At 40.3% G+C, this 17,198-nt stretch overlaps 1 protein-coding gene across 1 annotated transcript in view; it reads right to left on the bottom strand.

The window, feature by feature from the left end:
- The window catches only part of TTC27 (tetratricopeptide repeat domain 27), a 186,991-nt gene extending 170,003 nt beyond the window's left edge, over positions 1 to 16,988 (bottom strand). Inside the window, exons 1-5 of the mRNA XM_065891074.1 lie at positions 16,730 to 16,988; positions 15,385 to 15,562; positions 13,131 to 13,260; positions 5,541 to 5,681; positions 653 to 755 (exon numbers count right to left, since the gene is read on the bottom strand). Coding sequence (XP_065747146.1) covers positions 653 to 755; positions 5,541 to 5,681; positions 13,131 to 13,260; positions 15,385 to 15,562; positions 16,730 to 16,817 — 640 coding nt within the window. The 5' untranslated portion in view covers positions 16,818 to 16,988. The remainder of the gene's footprint in view (positions 1 to 652; positions 756 to 5,540; positions 5,682 to 13,130; positions 13,261 to 15,384; positions 15,563 to 16,729) is intronic.
- Positions 16,989 to 17,198: the final 210 nt, after the last annotated feature.

Below are 17,198 nucleotides of genomic sequence, written 5' to 3' on the forward strand. Positions count from 1 at the left end.
TGCAACAAAGGCATTTACAGGGGTGTGTGGTTTATGATCATTTACTTAATTTTATATTTATATCTAGGCACATTTCTATAGGTACATTATGTACTACAATAAAAAACAATAAAACAAAATGCAAAAATGCCTCTCTACCCACTGTCATCCTCAGTAAACTGTATTTTCTACAAAATGTTTAAAAAAAAGAAAACCTGAATCCTTTCTTCATGTACTCAGTAGGATATAGGATAAATAATTTCCTGTTCTGCATGCAATTTGGCACAATTTACTCCAGTTCAAATTAGTTAAAGATTTTTTTAAATAAAGGGAGTTTACATTTGTTTCTAATGAGGCTTCTTACATTAAAGAACCGAGAAAATATTTAAATACCTTTAGGCAGTTTGTGATAAAATCATGGTGAGCTACATAGAATAAATCACTCTTTTTAAGTAGGTAATATAAATAATAGTGATTGCCTTTTTAAAAATTCAAAGACAAAAAAGAAATCCTATAATCTGACATCCTAATAATTTGTGATACTCCACATCCAGAAAGAATGGAACACAAAAAGTTACCATCTGCTGTCAAACAACAGATGAAAAGAGGAATGTCTCAGCCAAGAAAACAGAATGGAGCTACATGCTCATAGCAAACAACATCCGCGACATACCTTGATCAATACAGTCTTCAGCAAGAGCAAAGAGCTGAGGTGAGCGTTCCTCAAGCAACTGCTGGTGAATATTCACACATCTCAAAGTCCACCATGGCAAGCTCTAGAAAAAGGAAACACCAATGTGCTTACGTTGAATTAAAAGGACCCTTAGGAAAAAAATTTCACATTAATTCAAATCAATTTTTAGAATTTTTTTACATTTGTGAGATTAAATTTACCCTTCAATAAGCTGCTATGTCTTCAGGAATAATACCAAATCCACTGCCATGTCTTCCACAAGAATAACATCTCTCCTCCATTCTCTCAAAGCCTGTATTTGTAGCCAGTTGGGCTTCCTGATGTCATTTCGAACCTACCATTTCCTCCTTTAAAATGCCTACTGTAATCGTGCTGCTCTACTGTGACACTCTACCAGCACCATAATCCAATACCAACAATCCTAGGAGGCCTCCCCCAAGAACCTCCTATGGGGTGATTATTTTCCCTCATCTCAACTTCCAGCACATTGTTTGCACCTCTCTTTGCAGACACACTCCACCGTATTCGTGTATATCATCCTAGCTTTCAATGCTGTCTGCCATCTAGCCAACAAGATGAGGAATCATGTCTTACTCATCTCTGTATCCTCCCTGAAGCAACGTATGCTATGCAAACTACAAGGTAAGATATACCCTGGGTTCAGATATTCCCCAAACTGGGAAGATCGCTTCCACACCCTCTTCCATGAAGCCTTCTCCCACTAGTAGGGCACACACTGGTCTCTCACTTCCCTAAACTTCCACACTGTGCTTAGAAGTTAGCACCATACCGCAGAGCTCTTGTTTTTCAAGTGTGTAAACACCTGGTCCATATATTTTGGAGGGTAGAAACTGCATTTTATACATTGCCTTGACTAATGCACAGGCTGAGAACACAGTAGCTTTTCCTCAGTTCTCTGATGCTTACTCTTACTTTTCAACACATCCTTATTAAACAACAACAACAAGCCAATACAGAAGCATACGCAGTGAAGATGAAAGTCTCTCTTCTGCTGCCTCAGCGTCATTCTCCTCCCCCAGAAAAATCCATGACAAAGGTTTATATTCTTCTAGATCTTCTGCTATGCATGTGTGTGTATGTGTGTGTGTGTGTGCGTGCGCACGCACATGCAAGTAGTAAGTATTAAATATTCTTGATAGGCTCATTAAATTACCAAGTATGATCATGCACTGAACCATCTGAAGTAATTGCAACTATGTTACTCTAAATTATATTGCACGAAGGAGTGAAAAATTAATTTCCCTTTTTTTTAAAGCAATACCTACTAATAGGAGATCAAGCTTAATTACCAAAAGCATTTTCTTTTTTACTTGAACTTAATTTCTTCATTTGATTAAGGGGTAAAACTGCTTGCCCCCCTTCTAAACTACACACAAGTGCTCCAACAATCAAAAAATTACCAAAAGCATTTTCTTTTTTACTTGAACCTTATTTCTTCATTTGATTAAGGGGTAAAACTGCTTGCTCCCCTTCTAAACTACACACAAATGCTACAACAATCAAAAAATCACAAATGAATTTTGACCCTCTGACAAAATCTTTTCTAATTATTAATGCTGTTCCCTCAGTCCATCTAAGGAGAGGAAAGGTAGAATTATCTAATAAAGTTTCACATCATTTTTAATTTAATTCCCTGAGGTGCTGTCTCATTTTCATTCTTTTCCTATCACTAGGCTGATGAAGTCAGTCTATATTTCAGTTATCTGTCCCTTATCTGCTGTCAGCAATAAGTGAGTCAGGTCTGGCAGCAGTCTTTCCTTTTCTGGACATGGGAATTTAGATAGATCCAGTCAAAGAGACTGCCCTTTTAAGAAAACATACAACATAAGATGCTCAACTCTTAAAATCAGATCTATAAACTAACTCTTAACCCAAAATCTTCAGATGGGAGAAGGGGGAGTGTGAAACAAAGAAAGAAAGCATAGCCTATTTTTCTACTAGAAAATATAAGTGCCTTTTTCTATTTGTCAGGAATCACTTAATAGACAATTTGAGGCATTAATAAAAAAGAAAACTAGAAGACTTGCTTTAGATAGTTCCTAGATCCTGTCTCCTGATTATCACACTTATTACAGAATATTCTGATTGACAAGTCACACTAGTCAATAACCTCCTAGAAGGCAGGGAGCACGAGTATACTCAAAAGAAACCCAATAAATGTTTGCCAACTTAGTCCATTTTATAAATAAGAAAACTGATATTCAGAGAAATTCACTGGCCTAAGGCCACACAGTTGTTAAGTGGCTGAGCCAGACAAACTCTGGTCTGATTCCAAAGCCAAAATTCTTTTTACTCAACATTCACATATTACTAACACTAGTCTATCCACTTCACAGACTAGGGGGTGGGGGAAAATCATCTTCTTTTATAGTTCCACAAAAATAAAACCATAATAAACAACCTGATATGTTCCTTAAGATCCAGCCATTTCAAAATTAATTTAAAAGGTTAAGATTAACTTGGGTAAGCATGTCATGCTTCTTTATCATTTTATCTTCATTTCTCAAAGAAATCATTTTTAACATCATCGTTTACAGAATAATATATCAAAGACCCAAAGGAAAGAAAACTATAACATTTCAACTGAAAGGCAAGGTTTCAGCACAGAATGATCTTTGCATGGAGATGTACAAGAAAATAGGGTTTTGAAACAGAAGTCAAAAGCTGTTTAGCATCTGCCAAGAAACTCAGGTAACTTATCTCTCCAATTCTACACCTGCAACCAGCAGTTCACATATTTACTTGTTCTCCTAAGCTGTTGATACTACATGTATCTTTTCACAAACGATGCTTAACGAAGGTACTTGCTGATTAAAGTTTTCCACCAAGAAAACTGTATCACTAACTCATTGACCATTAGTCTCACTAGAAAGAAAATAATGCCATTTAGCAACCTCATGCTTTGATGATACTTCCTTCAGGGCCAAGTACTAGTCGGTCTATAAGACCATTTAATTCATATCAACTTGGGAAAACATTTTTTTATTCAAGCTAACATCACTAAACAAAAAATCAAAGATAAGGTCTTATACCTGCTAGGATATGTTGAAACCCATCTATTAAAAACCCTTCTCTTGGGCTTCCCTAGTGGCGCAGTGGTTGAGAGTCCGCCTGCCAATGCAGGGGACACAGGTTCGTGCCCTGGTCTGGGAAGATCCCACATGCCGCGGAGCGGCTGGGCCCGTGAGCCATGGCCGCTGAGCCTGTGCTCCGCAACGGGAGAGGCCGCAACAGTGAGAGGCCCGCGTACAGCACAAAAAAAAAAAAAAAAAACCCTTCTGGTACAACTGATTCCAAATCATCTGTCCTCATGAGAGCTGCTGAAAGAGGCATGATTCCCTTCTTACCTCCTCTTTGTCACAATTTAAATGCTTAGGAAAGTAAGCCCTTATACAGTACAGACCAAGTCCACATTTTGCCCATAGAAATACTGTGTTTCTTAAACTTTTTCAGCCAACACTTGGAAATTGGGAGATCTCACATAAAATTTAGATTTACTATTTCTGGAAATACAAGGTCTGTATGCCCAAGTTGCAACAATCAGGACAGGAGTCAGGAAGCTACAGCCTATGGACCCAAACCAGCCCACCACCTGTTTTCCTATAGCCCAAAACCAAAACTTGTTCTTACATTTTTAAATCATTGCAAAAAAAAAAAGAAAGAAAGAAAGAAAGAGAGAAAAATAATATTTTGTGACATGTGAAAAGCATATGAAATGTAAATTTCAGTGTCCATAAATAAAGCTCTATTGGTACACAGTCACACCCATTCACATACATATCATCTACAGCTGCTTTCCCACTACAAGGCAGATTGAATAGTTAGGTGCACAGAGTTGAGCAGTTGTGACGGAGCCTGCACACTGCACAGCTGACAACCTCCACTACACCTCAAGGACTTACTTCGAATCTCTCATGTGGTTTTCGTCACCTCCTACTGCGTAATAGCTATCTGTATCAGTGCTTTTCTCACTAATTTATATGTGAACTAAAGAAACCATATAACAGGCATTCAACAAATACTCTACTAAATCCAACCCAAATATGAAACAAGGTAGGATGTGAGCCAAGAAACAGTAATCAAGAAACAGCCTCCCTGGTGGTACAATGGTTAAGACTCCACCTGCCAATGCACGGGACACAGGTTCGAGCCCTGGTCCGGGAAGATCCCACATGCCGTGGAGCAACTAAGCCCATGCGCCACAACTACTGAGCCTGTGCTCTAGAGCTGCGAGCCACAACTACTGAGCCCGCATGCCACAACTGCTGAAGGCCACACACCTAGAGCGCGTGCTCTGCAACAAGAGAAGCCACCGTAATAAGAAGCCTGCTTGCCGCAACTAGAGAAAGCCCGTGTGCAAGCAACAAAGACCCAACGGAGCCAAAAATAAATAAATAAAATAAATAAATTTATTTAAAAAAAATTTCTAGGAGCTTTAATAAAAAACAGTAAAAAGTGAAATTAATTTTTAAAAAAAAGATCTACTGAAAGTGCTATACTTCTAGCTACTCATTATCCTTACATGAAATTCACAAAAAACTATGAAGGGTGTTTTTAAACCTATTTTTAAGATTCAGAGAATGAACATTTATACACATGCAAATATACACACAACACATATATACAACCCCATTAAAGAGGCTCAACATCTCATTTTATACTAGACGAATCTCATGAGAGGAGACAGTTTTTGCTTATTTTCATCAGATTTTAAAATTAAACACCTAAAGACGACTTAGAAAACAAATATACCAAGACATTTTCAGCATCACACCTAAAGTTTTATGCTAATCGGCACAAAAGTCACACCTGGGTCTGAATCTCCTGGCTCCTTTTCTTCCCTTACCTGAATAGCTGTCAGCCTATGTCTTACATTCACTAGGGAAATTCGTGCTAATAATAGCAGTATAGGCTTCAAGGTCAGGCTGTAGATTGATTCACCATCTAGAATGAGCAAACTCAGAACGAGTGCATCCAGTCCTTTGACCTGAAAAAAAAAAATTTAAGACGATATAATTTAGCAACATATTAATCATTATATGTCTTACAAGAATACATATTTTCCAGGTAATCAGCTGTGAAACACAGGCACTGATCTATTACACAGCAGTTGGCACTGGAGGGAGTCCTAACATTACAACTCCAGCCTGCCCTGACAGACAGCTTGCTTGTACTTTAGAGAACAGGGCAATCAAGAAAATGGTACTATTTTTTTTTTTAATTTGCTTTTCCCAAGTTGCACCCTTTTGTTCAAAATAAATTTATTTTATTTATTTATTTTTGGCTGCACTGGGTCTTCACTGCTGTGCATGGGCTTTCTCTCGTTGTGGCAAGCAGGGACTACTCTTCGTTGCGGTGCACGGGTGCCTTCTCTTGTTGCGGAGCACAGGTGCCTTCTCTTGTTGCGGAGCACAGGCTCTAGGCGTGCGGGCTTCAGTAGTTGTGGCACACGGGCTCTAGAGTGCAGGCTCAGTAGCTGTGGTGCTTGGGCTTAGTTGCTCCGTGGCATGTGGGATCTTCCGGGACCAGGGCTCAAGCCCATGTCCCCTGCATTGGCAGGCAGATTCTTAACCACTGCACCACCAGGGAAGCCCAAGAAAATGCTACTATTGAAGAAGCGTCACGACTTTACAGATTTACTTACAACAAAATAGCTTCTCAATAAAAACCATCCCTACGTGAAAGTATTCATATTAAACACCTACATTTCATATATGCTTCACCAGCTGGCTAATGTCATTACAAACCATTGCTGCTCCATAATTACTATAAAGCCAAAAAACAACAAGGTCTTACATATCAAATGCTGAGTAGGCATACAATCATGGACCAATGTGAACAGAGGCTGCCCAAAAGGGATGCCTCTGAAAAATCTACTTCTTACTGAACAGAGATTTTCTACAACAGACCAAGCACCTGTGTTTTTAAAATGTGGACTGAATCATTTTGACAGTCACCACAAAATCGATAGTAGGAATGCTCAATGTTAGGAACATGGGCTGTAAGTCACAGACACAGGATACGGTCCTTTTTCTGATTATTAATTTGTGGGCATAGGTAATTTTTTTCTCAACTGAAGCCTCTGTTTCATCAGTTATAAAATAAAATAACAGAACCTAAACCTCACAGGGTTCTTGTAAGGATTAAACAATCCAAGTGATCAGTGTCTGGCTCAATGCTTTGTTGAAACATTCAATAAAGGTAAGCAAGTAATAGCTGTGGGTTCATCCTCTGCCTAACTTTCATCATTACTGAAAAGTGTACTAGAGGAATAAAGATAACGTGAATGACCACCACCAAACCACAAATAAAGCTTACTGTTACCTACACTGAGGGTAGAAGGAATTTTTTTTTAAGTTCAATAATCAAGGAACTATTTAAGTACTGTAACTGCCTCAACTTCAGAAGAAAACAGATACAAAAAAGTTAAGTGCAGTCCAAAATCACACAGAAGTTATCAGCGTTTGAAGAGACATTACAGCCCAAGTTTTCCAACTCCCAAACCAGTGTTCTTCCTACCACCTCATGCTGCCTTCCCCTCAGACCTCTCTACCTCTTCCTGCCCCTCAGCAAGCTCCAGGGCTATGCTAAGCATGAGGAAGTCCTCAAGGACAGGGCCAGGATCACTTCTAGACTTCTGACTAGGACAACTGCATGATGGTAGTGTGGGTCACTGAGACACAGACACCAGAAGACCTGGTTTGGAGAAGAACCTCACCATGAGTTCAGTCTTGGACACAATGAGTCTGAGGTACCTTGTGAGACCTCCAAGTGGAGGTACGGAATACACAAGTGAATCTACTGCTTAAGAACTAGAGAGAAGGGCTTCCCTGGGGGTACAGTGGTCAAGAATCCGCCTGCCAGTGCAGAGGACACGGGTTCGAGCCCTGGTCCAGGAAGATCCCACATGCCGTACAGCAACTAAGCCCGTGCGCCACAACTACTGAGCCTGCGCTCTAGACCCCGTGAGCCAGAACTACTGAGCCTGCGTGCTGCAACTACTGAAGCACGCGCACCTAGAGCCCATGCTCCGCAACAGGAGAAGCCACCGCAATGAGAAGCCCGCACACCACAACAAAGAGCAGCCCCTGCTCACTGCAACTAGAGAAAGCCCACGCACAGCAACAAAGACCCAATGCAGCCAAAAATAAAATAATAAATAAATTTTTTAAAAAAGAACTAGAAAGAAGACCCTGCCTAATGTGCCCAAGTTGGACCTGCAGCCTCATCAAATCATCTTGCCATTTAGATGGATTTAACAATCTTTATTTCCTAACATCCAAACGAAGCTGGTGAAGTACAAGACATGCCTTTAAGAAAAAGAATCCTTATTCTAATCACATTGAGATGAGAAAGATGTCTACCTGTTGTAGCACAAATTTAGATCATTTTCTTCTAAACGAAATCTTTAAAGATAACAAACAAGTAATTTAACCGGGCAACAAATAAAAAATTACACAAAGAGATACTCCATGATATACTACTTGGATCTCATTACCTCTGATACTCAAAGGTTTAGTTGGTTACGAAACCTCCTACTCTAAGTCCTCTGGAAATGTCATTAATAGGGTAAATAATAAATAAATAAAGGAGTGAATGCATGAATAAACAAATAAATAAACTTCTTTTCCTAGAGTTACCTTGCATCACCATCATTAAAAAATTAAATGCTTTCCCATCTTCCTGTGACATAACACTGATATTCCAACCGAATTCTAAATGTGCTTCCAGAGGTTTTGGGAAATGGCCGAGTTTTAAAGAGGAATGTGGGACTTCCCTGGTGGCACAGTGGTTAAGAATCCGCCTGCCAATTCAGGGGACACAGGTTCAGGCCCTGGTCCAGGAAGATCCTACATGCTGTGGAGCAACTAAGCCCGCGAGCCACAACTACTGAGCCTGCATTCTAGAGCCCATGAGCCACAACTACTGAGCCCGCGTGCCACAATTACTGAAGCCCATGCGCCTAGAGCCCGTATTCCACAACAAACCAATGCAACAAGAAGCCCACACACCACAACAAAGAGTAGCCCCCACTCACTGCAACTAGAGAAAGCCCGTGTGCAGCAGTGGAGACCCAACGCAGCCAAAAATAAATTTAAAAAAAATTAATTAAAGACAAAAAACAAAACAAAAAAACTGGTATGTACATACAATGGAATATCATTCAGTCTTAAAAGAAAATTCTGACATGATACAACATGGATAAATCTTGAGGATGAACAATACATACTACTATATGTAAAGCAGATAATCAATAAGGATGAGTGTATAGCACTGGGAACGCTACTCAGCACTCTGTAATAACCTATAAAAGAATCCAAAAAATAAATAAAGAGGATTGTTTATATTCTCAATTAAAACAGACAAAATGAAGGTTACAATTCCCTTAGGAACAACTCCTCGGTCAAGAGAGCATATGACATACAAAAATATTTATTTATCAGAATAGTGAAAAAAAGTCAACGTCTGACATAAACTGAATATAAAACTAGATTACTAGGAGATCAACTTTTCTGTGTGAGAGGTGACCTACTCAGAAATGAACCTTCACTGCTATTCCCCTGAGGCTGGTTAGCACCAGAGGTCAAAAAACAGTGCTAAAAATGCCAAGGCCGTAATTTAGAGGCAGGGAAAATTAATTTGGCTTTGATGACTATACTCCATGACCGTAAAGTATATTCACAAATATTTGTCCTTCACAAGAACTATGAAACATAAATCAGCACAGGAAAATGACAACTAGAAAATATTGATGTGTCACTCCCCAGTTTAAAAACTTCAACTCCCTTTACCTTCCAAATTCTCAGATTGCTGGTATAGAGTATAAATTGAATAATCCTCTCAAAAACAACATGACATGACCAAGAAGAGCTGAACATGCATATACCCTAGGGCACAGCAACTCCACTCACAGATATATGTCCTCAGCAGAGCTTCCCAACTCGGTGCTGGGAAGCATTTCCACGTGTGGCAAAATATCAATCCCCTCAGCCCTCAGCGGTTGCCCGACTACAGCCTGAGGGCCAGTAAAAACAGCCTCTTCCATTTAGCACACTGCACCAAACACTATCCCTTTTTTTTAAGCATGCTGTGCTTGGAAATTCTTGCAAATGATTCCCAGAAGACGTGTTCCTAATAGCACTGTACATAATATATTGCAAAAAATGGAAACATCCCATGTGGCCATTGAGAGTAGAACAGATATATAAACTGTGGTATATTCATACAACTGGAATACTATGCAATAGTAAAAATGAATAATAGTATAATTTCAGAAATACACCACTGAGCAAAGCAAGTCACAGAACACACACAATTTGCTTCATTTATATAAAGTTCAAAAACTGGCAAAACTAAACAATATGTCCTCTGGGGATACATACATACATAGGTGCTAAAATCATGAAGAAAAGCAATGGAGGACTTCCCTGGTGGTGCAGTGGTTGGGAGTCCACCTGCCAATGCAGGGGACACGGCTTCAAGCCCTGGTCCGGGAAGATCCCACATGCTGCGGAGCAACTAAGCCCATGCACCGCAACTACTGAGCCTGCGCTCTAGAGCCCGTGAGCCACAACTACTGAAGTCCGCGTGCCTAGAGCCCGCGCTCTGCAACAAGAGAAGCCACCGCAATGAGAAGCCCGCGCACTGCAACGAAGAGTAGCCCCCGCTCTCCGCAACTAGAGAAAGCACGCCTGGAGCAGTGAAGACCCAATGCACCCAAATAAATAAATAAAATTAAAAAAAAAAAAAAAAAGCAATGGAATGTTAACACAAAATTCACGAGAGTGGTTCATGAGAAAGGGGGCCAGGGATACCACCAGGAAGCACACACAGGGGACCTTGTAACCCTGTATTTCCCAACCTTTTCCAAGTCAGAGCAAATGCAGAAGATGCTATTATTTGTAGTGCACATCAGGTAACTAGAGAAGGCTACTACACCAAACGAGACCAGTTCAAAAGCTCTCCCCAGCCCCGGCCCCACACAGCTACTGCAATGGCAAAGGGGCTCAACACCTGGGGAACAGCAGTCGGGAAGCTCTGTTCTACAATGCTGGTGATGTTCTCTCTCTCAAGCCAGGTGGTAGGAACAAAGGAGTTTTGTTATTTAAACTGTACACATTCTGTATGCTTTTTGAAATGTATGAGGCACTTTTTTTTTAAGATTTTTTTTTTAATGTGGACCATTTTTAAAGTCATTATTGAATTTGTTACAATATTGCTTCTGTTTATTGATTTGGTATTTTGGCCACGAGGCATGTGGGATCTTAGCTCCCAGAGCAGGGATTGAACCCACACCCCCTGCATTAGAAGGCAAAGTCTTAACCACTGGACTGCCAGGGAAGTCCCATATGAGGCAGTTCTAATAAAAAAATTAAAATCAAGGTCTTATTTAAAGTTTCCTATGATTTGGTCTGAGCCCCATCAAGGCTGACCTTTTACTGCTGCTCCAACAGGCTCAAAGCATCCGTTTCCCTCAAACACCGCACTCTTCTCCCCTCTAAATTTCTGCTCATATGACTGCACCTAGAACGTATTTCTTTCTCTTCTCTACCTGTCCATTTCCTCATCATCTTTCAGGTTCTAACTCAAGGTCCACTCTTGACGAAAAGGTCTTCTCAGACAAAATTCACTTTCCACACGTCTTCATTAATTTCAGTATTTCTTTTTTTTTTTTTTTGATGTTGGGGGTAGGAGTTTATTAATTTATTTTATTTATTTTTGCTGTGTTGGGTCTTCGTTTCTGTGCGAGGGCTTTCTCTAGTTGTGGCAAGCGGGGGCCACTCTTCATCGTGGTGTGCAGGCCTCTCACTATCGCGGCCTCTCTTGTGGCAGAGCACAGGCTCCAGACACGCAGACTCGGTAGTTGTGGCTCATGGGCCTAGTTGCTCTGCAGCATGTGGGATCCTCCCAGACCAGGGCTCGAACCCGTGTCCCCTGCATTAGCAGGCAGATTCTCAACCACTGCACCACCAGGGAAGCCCTAATTTCAGTATTTCTTATAGGTTGAACCTCTCATGTAACCCATTTCTGTACTGTTTGAATTGTTACCTAACTTTACAGGTGCTTCTACTTTAGTATAGCAGAAAGAGTACTGAATTTGGACCCAGAAAATGTGTGCTCCAATCCCCCAGCTATAAGGCCTCTGACAAGTTTCTTTCACCACTGTGAGCATCAGTCTTCTCATCTAGAGAACACGTCAAATTGATACAGCATACGTGAATGAAGCACCACTCCAACCACACATTAGCGCTCGGTACGTATTTACGACTTTGTCTGGTGGGTTTCTAACCTGCACTATAGGGCAATAGAGGCCAGAAACTGTTTTATACACAGTAAGAGAGGGAATGAGACATTCCTTATAAGTAATTTCCTAGATAACTGAAGCATATCTCTTTAAGTGCCAAAATCTTGGGGATTTTATTTTAACCGTTTTGGATGAAAACTTTTGTAAAGTATAGATTAAATTCCCTTCTTAGACATAAGATATGGAAGAGCTTTTAACCTTTCAATTACGATTTAGGGCCAGCATTATGAATCTCAATTACTCTATTGCAATATAACATGATGACTCAGTAAACTGATATGTACAGAGGCTTCAGATTATGACTGCTTTTGTATTTCTCTTTCCAACCACCATCAAATTATTAACACTAATCTCTAACAACTCCATTCCCCTTTCATTTGTTACTTCTAATTCTGAGAAACCAGGTAACAGTAAATAGGTCCCTTTTGCTGTGCAAGTTTCGGATGCTAAGCGCAGCCTTCCAGGCTGAGTGGTCGATAGTAATGCTCTAGTTCTGAGGTGGCTGGATAAATCAGTTACCATACTTCTTTTCAGAGCATGTCATATCCCCCAAGCCCTGCGTATATGTGTTCAAACAGTACTGAGGAATTCAAACTGCAAGCTCTACTGATGACCTACTGATGCAGGTCAATAATACTATCTCCATATATGGATAAGAAGAATCATTATCACCATGGAGCGCCTCTGTGCCAGACACTGTAAGTATATACAAATAAGTGTATCTGTGACATAAAGGAAATCACCCCCGGGAACTGTTAGTAAGGACAGCAGCAAAAGTTTCCTGCAACAAAATTAAACAGATCTCCACATTCTCTGCTTTGCCAGAAAAGATCTTTATGTAACTGTGGTAACATATGCAGCTGGGTGACTGGTGCAGCTGCCTGCACTTTAATAAAAAGAGCAGCTAACAGAGCTCCATAAAATGGGGAGCATCTGAAGAGGAGTTTGAGTCTGATAATGGAACTTCTGGAATTGAAAATCTGATCAATGAACAAGCATTCTTAGTAGGTTCTGTACAAGCAATAAAGTCATGTTTCTCTCCTACCTATTTTAACTCCAGTTTATAAAGAGCCGTTCCTAAAGAATAAACAACACAATAATACCTATATACGACATTTCCAAGAAGCGTACCTCACTAAACTGCTGGAACAAAACAGATGGCAAAAAATCCTGAGGGTGTAAATCAACAAGAGGTCCCGTCCAGTTACTCTGAACAAAAAGTTGCAAACTGCTCACACCAAGTAGGAATATCAGCTGTTGTCTGCATATAAGAATAAAGAAATAAACATGAGCCACTATCACTATATAACCACAACACACTATTTCATTTCAGTTTTATTAAGAAAAATGTAAGATATCAACATTTATTGAGATTATCTGAGAGTATTACAAAAAAAAATTTCTGAAACAGTTTAGATCTGCAATGTCCAATATTATCACCATGAGCCACATACGGCTGCTTTAAATTTAAATTAATTACAATTAAATAAAATTTAAAATTCAGTTGCACTGTCCACATTTCAAGTGCTCAATGGCCAAACGTGGCTACTGGCTACCGTACTGTACGGCGCTGATACAGAACACCTCCATCATCACAGGAAGTTCTCCTGAACAGCACCGGTTTAGGACCCTATCAGGCACTTAGAATTTTGTCTTGTGTTCTATTTAACAGCTCTGACACTGGATGGAAAACTGATTTTATACAAAAGAAAGCGGACAACAAAAAGTTTTCAAATATTTTACTGATCCGGTATTACCAACTATTAGAACAACAACAAAAAAAAAACCCTAGAAATTTCACCTGAACCCATTTCTTTTCAATCCTACTTTGGCTGAAGACAGGAGTGGGTAGGTAAACCTATACTGCAAAGGAGAGATTTTTTAAAAAACTTTAAGCTTTGTGGGTCACACGTGTTTCTTTTCTTCCAACCCTTTAAAAATGTAAACATCATTCTTAGGCACTTTGGACTTGCTCCACCAGCAGTAATTTGCCAACCCCTAGATTAAGACACAAACAGGTGGGGATTCAACTCTAACGAAGAGCAGCCAGAGAATCCTGTAGCTTCACACTGAAGGAAAAATAAAAGCAGTCACCCTCTTCTTCCCATATCCCCTATGCCCTACCTCAAAAGGAAGATTCTTTAAGGGAAAAAAAAAAAAAATCAAGCCTACAAGCCTGTGGTAGCTGGAGTGCTCTGGATGCAGCACAACTGACAGCAAAGAATGAGCAGAAAACAGGTGACAGAAGAGGCTGTTTGTAATTAGAAGTTAGGAAACTTGAGGAAACAGGTGTGCAGCAAGATCTCAAAGCCTTAATATAACTGTCATAACTAAAAATCAAAATCCTTAAGGGGAATTGGGAATAGAGTTCAATTTCCAAATACCTCATAATGAGGTAACTGAAATGTCTCTTCTCAGCTCTGTGTGACAAGCCGAATTCCGGTCTACCAGTGTATGATGTATTTGTGTGTATGTGTGTTTTCATGTGCACCACACAAAGCTAATGGCTATGACACCACACACACATCTGACAGCAAAATAATAATCAGGAACGACATCAGAGGAACGTAAACTACTAGTAAACCAGAAAAATAAAAATGAATGACACTAATTTTTTAAATAAAATGCCTATAGTAGCACTCTTTTGTGAACTCCTCATAGATACAGATTATGTTTTATTCATCTTCACAACCTCAACACCTAGTCAGGAGTTGATTTGTTGAAGAACTAAATGAAGCCATTCCCTAGAAATAACGGTAGAACAAAACTGTGTTTTAAAGACAACTAAAGCTTGATGTGGTTGCCAGAGATGCTAGAGAAAAGGAAGGTGTATTAACAAACTAACAACAGTAAAATATAAGCCACTGAAAAACTTAGGTTACACTGCTATGTAACTATCCATTATATTTAATCCTATAAAATTACATAAACGTCAATGGAAAAAGATAAACCAAGGGTTCCACAATAAAAACATTAAAGATAACCTAAAACATAATAAAAGTAGTTACAATTGTCACTCAGCAATCTACAAATAGCAAGATGGAGAGTGTACACTTTCAAGTTAAAAGAAAAGAAGGTCTGAAGTCTTGTCGGCTAAAACCTATGAGACTTAAGCATTTAGAAACTCAGTGGGTTAGCAGCTACCACCCAGTCATAAGTCAGTGTTATATTTGAAACCTGTATATCCTACACGACTTTACCTTTTCATTCTCAATGGTCCTCTGGACAGAAACTCTTACATAGATTATTTGGTACATCATGAGTCCTGAGTAAACATAAAGCCAGGTTTTTCAACAACTGCAAAAATCAGTGCCTTACACTGTCAAGGCAATATTAAATGTATTCAGAATCTGTTTCCCTACGAAAATTTCGAATAAAATTCTACCTTCTGGTTTTGTCCAAATCTGTTGAGTAATCCAGGAATGTTACTATCTGCTTCTCTAGGTAGCTGTCAATCTTTTCTTCAGTCATCGTTGCTGAATTTAAAATACTTTGAGTCAATGAATTTAAGAATATGGCCTCATAGTTCCCTTCTAGCAGCAATTGTAGGAAAGATCCACTCTCTGTAATAGAAAAAAAGTAGTCCAATAATCCAAAGAACAACTACTTTCATACCGTAAAAGGTAAAACTATTATCATTTCAGCATGCCAAAAAAAAAAAAAGTATATACTTAGAATGCTTCCTATACATTAACCACAAAGTACTGAGCAAATGCCCATCACTTCTCCTAGAATTAGAAGCTCATTCATACCATGAGCAGCATGTCAGAAGTTAGACCCAGAAATAATATTCCTCATTAGCAAGTAACATCAAAAGGAATTCTGCTGGGAATTCAAAAGAATTCCTACTGACAACAGAAAAGTTTCCTTACAAAGTTTCCTTTCACTATCTGGCTCCTCCTACCCCCACTGTCCTCCCTGATGAAAAGCTGGTTCACTCATTGTTCCCCTAATATCCATATGCACATTCTGCCTCCACACTTTTACACTCGTGACTCCTCCTGGTGAACTTTTCCACTTGTCAGTCTTACTCTTTAAACAAAAATCAGGTCAAGTTTGACTTGTTCCATGAGACTTCCAGACCCAAACTTCAGAAACTACCTCTCTCCTGAAGCACCTGTTGCATATACACACAAACACGGGTCCACGCACACGTACATACACACACAAATATATAGGACAGGACATATACTGTCCTACATTGTTATTTCTCTTTTGGGTCCAGCCTAAATCCCACAACCAGATGTGCCTATATCCCACTAGTACATGTGCCTTTTAACTCTTCCTCTCTCCGGTAAATGTGCTTTGCTTACAAGATTACATCTTTGCTGCCTCATTTCAGCTGTTGTGCTTACCAGCTGTGTGACCTTGAATAAATTACTTAATCTGTACTTAAATGCCTCCATCTGCAAAACGGGAATAAAAGTAGTGTCTACCTTACAGGTCTATTCTAAGCATTAAATGAGTGAAGAAATGTTAAGGGATTAGAAAAACAATTGACATTATTATTGAACCCGGACGGTGAGAAGTTTGAGGTAAAGACATGCACGGAGGCTTTGGACCGCGCCCACTATGTCAAGGATGCAGCAACCCAAAGCATTAAGAATCAGATAGATTTGGGTAGGAAAAAAATAAAACCAGAAGGGATGAGAACCCAGCCGCCGCCACCCCTTCTCCCCACAGTCCTCACGCTGGCCTCAGTCCCTCCTTGGCAGGTGCACCCCTCTCACCCGAACCGGCGACTCCCTCTTGCTTCCACTGCTGCAGCTCAGCCTCAGTGGGGAAGCCCCTCAGAAGGGCCAGCTCCGGGGTCCACATCACCCCAGATATCGGTGCAACCAAAACAGAGCCCTACGAGGGTCACACAGGAGTCAACAAAAGAAAGTGAAAGGAAGAGGGTCCAAAGACGTCGAAGAGTAGTGGCTACAGTTCCTGTAAGCACATCCACAGCCCTAGAACCCCATGTGCGGACAACGGCACAAGGAGGCGACCATAACGGTAGCGCGGAGAACCCTGGGAAGAACACACAAACTCTCAGGGACCCGCTTCCGCCTAGGAGGCCAACCCGAGTCCTTGGTACTGAGCATGCCCAGTAGGAATGCCCCACCCCGAGCAGGGGAATGGGCGGTGTTTGGAGGGCGTGGCCGACCTCAGCCCTGCCCCCAGGGGTGCTGCCGAAGGAGTGGAGGGCGTGGAGTC

Source organism: Phocoena phocoena, chromosome 14, assembly GCF_963924675.1.
Source record: "Phocoena phocoena chromosome 14, mPhoPho1.1, whole genome shotgun sequence".
Lineage (NCBI taxonomy): Eukaryota > Metazoa > Chordata > Mammalia > Artiodactyla > Phocoenidae > Phocoena > Phocoena phocoena.